Genomic DNA, 5,786 nt, shown 5'->3' with positions numbered 1-5,786 from the left:
AATGGTTATGCCTTGGCACTAAGGTCTACATCTTACCACAATGGTCTGTACCATGCCATCATAGTCTTATCCTTACAAAAATTACTGTGCCTTGCCACAATGGTCTGCACCATACCACAACAGTTTGCGCATAACCAACATTGATCCGCGCCTGACCAAAACGGTCTGCACCTTCCTAAATCGTCTGCACCTTACTAAAAGGGTATGTGCCTTGCCACAATGATCTGTGTCTTGCCACAGTTGTCTGCACCTTACCATATATTCTGCATCTTACCAAATGGTCTTAGCTTAACCAAAATAGTCTGCATCTTACCAAATGGTCTTAGCCTGACCACAGTAGTCTGCCCCTTACCAAATGGTTGGCACCTTACAAAATTGTTTGTGCCTTGCCACAGCGGTCTGCGCTTTACTAAATGGTCAGTGCCTAATCATAATGGTCTTCACCTTACCTAATGGTCTGGGCCTAATCAAAATGGTCTGCACCTTACCAAATGGTCTGCACCTTACCCAAATGGTTTGCACGTAATACAAATGGCCTCTACCTTACCACAATAGTATGTAACTTGCTACAATGGTTTATGCCTTTTCTTCTTCACTCATGAGCGATCCTCAACCTATATAAAACCTGCACAACTGAAAGTTGAGCACAGCAAATTTTAATAGTATTTTTTTCAGTATACTTAATAAAATCTGGAAACATAAAAGTTTAATAGACTGGAGATGCAATGAATAGAATATTATTAATGACCAAAACATTGTTGATCGGACGACCACTAATAATGTCAAGGGTAATTCTACATAACTAAACAAACCATCAGGTTCCCCTTGGACCTAACATCCCTTAAGCCCCGTTTATGGAAACACACCTGTCACAAACAAGAAAAACGAAAAAAAAAAGTCACCCAATAGCGAATCTCTGCACTTCATCGGGGGAAACGAGCCTTTAATTACCGTTTCGCATTGGTTAGTTCTAAATCGTGTAACCCTTCGCTCGATTTGGCCGCTGGCGGCAATAACAACCGACGGCCAAATTGGGGATGATTCGATTTCCCAAAGTCATAAAGACAATATTGGTTTTAGATGAATGTTCGACATTGACATTTTTTTTGCTGTTTTGTTTCCTTTTACATTTTTTGCAATTTGATCAATATTGTCCTTTTTTACTGTTTTGTTTATTTTTACATTTATCAGGGTGAATTTGCTGTCTGGTTACTTATGATTTTCTTTATTACAGATGTCATTTGATGTTATTTAAGCTCATGCATGGAGAATTTGCTGTCTGGTTAGTAATTATTCTTTTATCACTGATGTTTAATGTCTAGTAAGCTCATGTTTATTACTTTTTCACTATGTAATAAAAACAAAAGGAATGGATTTTGAGGAAATAATGTCTTACCGAACATAAAATGTTGGAAGAATGGAAATACCTGTCTCATACAGGTATTTATGATATAATTTTACAGCTGATAAAGTACTTTATCTTAATACAAGTCAAAAGAGAAAAACTAGTCTTATAATCACTTATTTGCACCGTATGTGAGAAGTAAGAATTACTGGAAAGGCAACAAGGGTAGAAATTATTGATGGTGGATTAAAAAGGATAGTAAAACTAAGAAAGATTGAATCAATTCGGAATAACTGACTTCAAGGATAGAAGGATAGCCAACAGATCGTTAAACGGGTGTTCAAAGAAGAGGTGGAAGGTACAGTGGTCTCCGGGTGGTTGATCTACTGCAAAATTCCTATACAGAGCTTGAAGAAAAAAATATGAATGACTGATATTTGGTTTATCTCTGGAGTTGAGTGATTATTGAACAAACACATACTTTATATACGTACAATCACATGCACACACATACACATACGAACACACGCACACGCAAACACACACACACACACACATATATATATATATATATATATATATATATATATATATATATATATATATAAATATATATATATATATATATATATATATATATATATATATATATATATATATATACACTAAGGCTCGTGACTGGGAAGCAAAAATAATAATATATATATATATATATATATATATATATATATATATATATATATATATATATATATATATATATATATATATATTACACTAAGGCTCGTGACTGGGAAGCAAACATAATAAAATATATATATATATATATATATATATATATATATATATATATATATATATATATATATATATATATATACATCTGTCAAGCCATACAACATCTCGAATTCCAAACACACCTCTTTGCTTTTACATTAAATCTGTTACACTTGAAAAAATGTTGAGAACCGAACTCAGAGAATTGTACAGCTCCCACACAGCAATATATAAAACACTGAACACTTGTAAAACAATACACTGAGTTACGTGCAAGAGTGAGAGAGAGGAGGAGATGGCTGTATTAATGCTGGAAATCTCCATCTATCTATGCAACTCTGGGGTTGCCTTAATATCAAACTTAGCTACTTCCAGAATGTTCTAATAGTTTTGGTAGCGTGGGGGCTAGGCTTAGGGTTTAAGGGTGTTAGAGTTACCAAGTATTGCTCTCTCGAATACGCAACGGCAAACGACTCTCTCAGTCAGCTAGCTCAGCCCACCCTTTGTCCCCGAAATAAAGGTAAAGATAACATCTATTAATAGGTTTTTCGGGTCATTTCCAAAGCACATGACATATTGTGTATTCTTTCACAAATATGACGCAATAACTCATTAAGATATAAAAAACATTATATAAGCCCTTGTTCCTATCTTGTATGGTCACATAACACTCTCAAATAGGTTACGTAAGACTTCGTAACAAACGTACGTGAAACAAGAAGTTGAATCTTAAAATCAACGTAAATTTACATATACTGACTTGAATAAAGAATCCAATGAAATTAACAGCAAAAGTCTTACATAATTCACATAATAAACTTAAATCTACAGTACATGAGAGGAACTCCTCTTAAGAGCTAGCTAACATCTCTTCAATGCACATATGAAAACATACATAAAATCATGAATAAACTACTGCATTTAATATACACTAGACCAGCTTCGTAAGAATATATATATATATATATATATATATATATATATATATATATATATATATATATAAATATATTTATATATTTATATATATATATATATATATATATATATATATATATATATATATATATGTATATATATATATATATATATATATATATATATATATATGTATGTATATATATATATATATATATATATATATATATATATATATATATATATATATATATATATATATTCTTCAACTAAAAATTTCCTTTTATGCGGCGTCACTTTTTCTTGAAAGCCGTTTCCAATTTCTTCTGTCTACGATGTCCTCTACTTTGAGATCTTTCTCCTCCATATCTGCTGTTACATACTCCATCCACCTTCTATTTGGTCTCCCCCTCCTTCTTCTACCTGGAATATCTATCACCAACAACCTCTTCCCAACATACTCCTGGTCTTTCCTCATTACGTGCCCAAACCAGTGGAGTCTCTTTTCTTGGATTTTGTTTGACACCTCTCTAACCTTTGTGGTTCCCCTTACCAAGTCCTTCCTAACTTTATCAAGTATCATGATCCCAGGCATCCATTCTCTTCCTTTGCATTATCCATTTTCTTCTCAAAGATCTTTTTCACTGGCCAGATCTCTGCACCAAATGTCATGGCAGGTCTCACTTCAGTTTTATGTACCTTTCCCTATAACTTTTAGTTTTTCCTTCGATCATACAACACTCCCGTCACTCTTTTTCAATTATTCCATCCATCTTGAATTGTACTGTTCACTTACCTTTGGAGCTCTACTGTTTCCTCCACGTATGACACTAGGTACTTGAAATTTTCAGTCCTCTTTACTATTTCACCCAACAAATGTATATCATTCAATTGGTTCTATGGGTTGCAACACATATACTCTGTTTTTGTTCTACTGATCTTTAGCCCTCTGCTCTCCAATTCCTCTCTCTATCTCTTCAGCTTGCCTTCCAATCCTTTTCTGGTTTCATCACACAGAACTATATCATCTGCAAACAGCATGGTCCATGGTGACCGTTCCCTCACTCTTTCAGTAATTACATCCATTACTATATTAAACAAGTAGGAGTTTAATGATGACCTTGGGGTAACCCAACCCCTACTTCAAACATCTCAGCCAAACCAACACTCGTTTTTATTTGTGTGCCTGTTCCTTCATAAATATCTCTGATCAGTCTAACATATTTCTCTGGTTTTCCCTTCTCTCTTAGACATCTCCATATCTCCTGCTGTGGAACTCTATCATAAGCCTTCTCTTAGTCAATAAATACTATATATAATTCCTTTTGGCCTTTTCTATATTTTTCCATTAACTTCCTTGGTGCAAGCATAGCATCCGTCGTGCTTCTGGTTGACATCAATCCAAACTGTTCTTCACCAATCTTGGTCTCTTCACTTATCCTATGCTCTATAATCCTATACCAAAGCTTCATAGGATGTGGGAGGAGTTTGATTGCCCTATAATTATTACAATTTTGTACATCCCACTTTTCTTTGAATATGGGTATTAAAAAGTTATTCCTCCACATTCTGTGCATCTTTTCTTTCCGATGTATCTTTTTCATCAGATCCCACAGCATATTCACTCCAAATTCCTCCAAACATTTCCAGACTTCCGCTGGGCTCTCATCTCGTCCCGTAGCTTTTCCATTTTTTCTCTTGCTGAGGGCAACCTTAATTTCTTCTCTATCTATATCTATTACTATTCCTAGATTTGGATTTTCATCTACAATTATAGATCTTGGATTTTCTTCAATTAGCAATCTCTCAAAATACTGCTTCCACCTTCCTTTTATATCACTTAAGCTACACATTACCACATCATCCTCATTCTTTATCTGCTTAATATGGGTAATATCTTTGGCTACTTTCTTTCTTCCTTTAGCAATCTTTTAAATCCTCTTTTGACCTCCTTTGTGTCCAAATCCTTTTATACATTACCCGATACTTGTTGTTTTGACTATGCAACCGCCACTCTTGGTTCTTTCTTAGTTAATCTATTTATCTCCTTATCTTCTTCAGTCCCTGTTTCATCATACCTTTTTTTTGTATTTCTCTTCATTTTCATTTTCTCTTGTACATAATTATTCCACCACCAAGTTTTTTTGTCTCTTGGACCTTTTTCTGTTGAAATTCCTAAAACTTTTTGCCAATTCTTTTCAGAATACTGCTGTTCCGTTCCCACTACTCATCCACATCCTCATAATTCCAGGTGCCAAGCTCGACTAAAACACTCTCTATGAATCTATCCCTATATTCAGGTTCTTTCAGCCTCCACCATCTATTCTTTGGAGTCATCTCTTCCCTACCTGTTATTGCTCTCCTCCTATCGCAGTCTACTGTCAAGAGTCTATGCTGGCGGGTCACAGCCTCTCCTGGGAATATTTTACAGTCTTCTTATCTCGTTTTATTGCACCCTTCTACCTGATGCAAAATCTATTTGGGATTCTTGCCCAACACTTTTATACGTTGTAAGATACTTTGCCTGTTTTTTTTTCGAAGAAATTGTTGATTATTGCCATATCAAAGGTTACAGTAAAGTCCATAACCCTTATACCATCTTGATTCCGATCTCCCAAAGCCCATCCTCTGTTTATTCTTTCCAGGCCCTGACTATTTCTCCCTACATGATCATTTAGGTCTCCTCCTATCATTAACAGTTCTTCATTTGGTATGTTTATCATTTCCTGATCAAGCTGTCTCCAAA

General features: G+C 34.6%; 1 protein-coding gene across 1 annotated transcript; it reads right to left on the bottom strand.

Annotated features, from left to right (window-relative positions):
• Positions 1–4,335: 4,335 nt before the first annotated feature.
• LOC137659044 (uncharacterized) lies at positions 4,336–4,893 on the bottom strand. Its single transcript, XM_068394137.1, has one exon. The coding sequence runs from the start codon at positions 4,891–4,893 to the stop codon at positions 4,336–4,338; it is 558 nt and encodes a 185-aa protein (XP_068250238.1).
• Between the last annotated feature and the right edge of the window lie 893 nt (positions 4,894–5,786).

The sequence above is a fragment of the Palaemon carinicauda genome, chromosome 19 (genome assembly GCF_036898095.1).
Source record: "Palaemon carinicauda isolate YSFRI2023 chromosome 19, ASM3689809v2, whole genome shotgun sequence".
Lineage (NCBI taxonomy): Eukaryota > Metazoa > Arthropoda > Malacostraca > Decapoda > Palaemonidae > Palaemon > Palaemon carinicauda.
This window is presented reverse-complemented; position numbering and strand designations above follow the sequence as displayed.

Excerpts from the sequence above, each read along its gene's own strand:
- LOC137659044 (XM_068394137.1), bottom strand. The coding sequence starts at position 4,893 with ATGTGTAGCTTAAGTGATATAAAAGGAAGGTGGAAGCAGTATTTTGAG.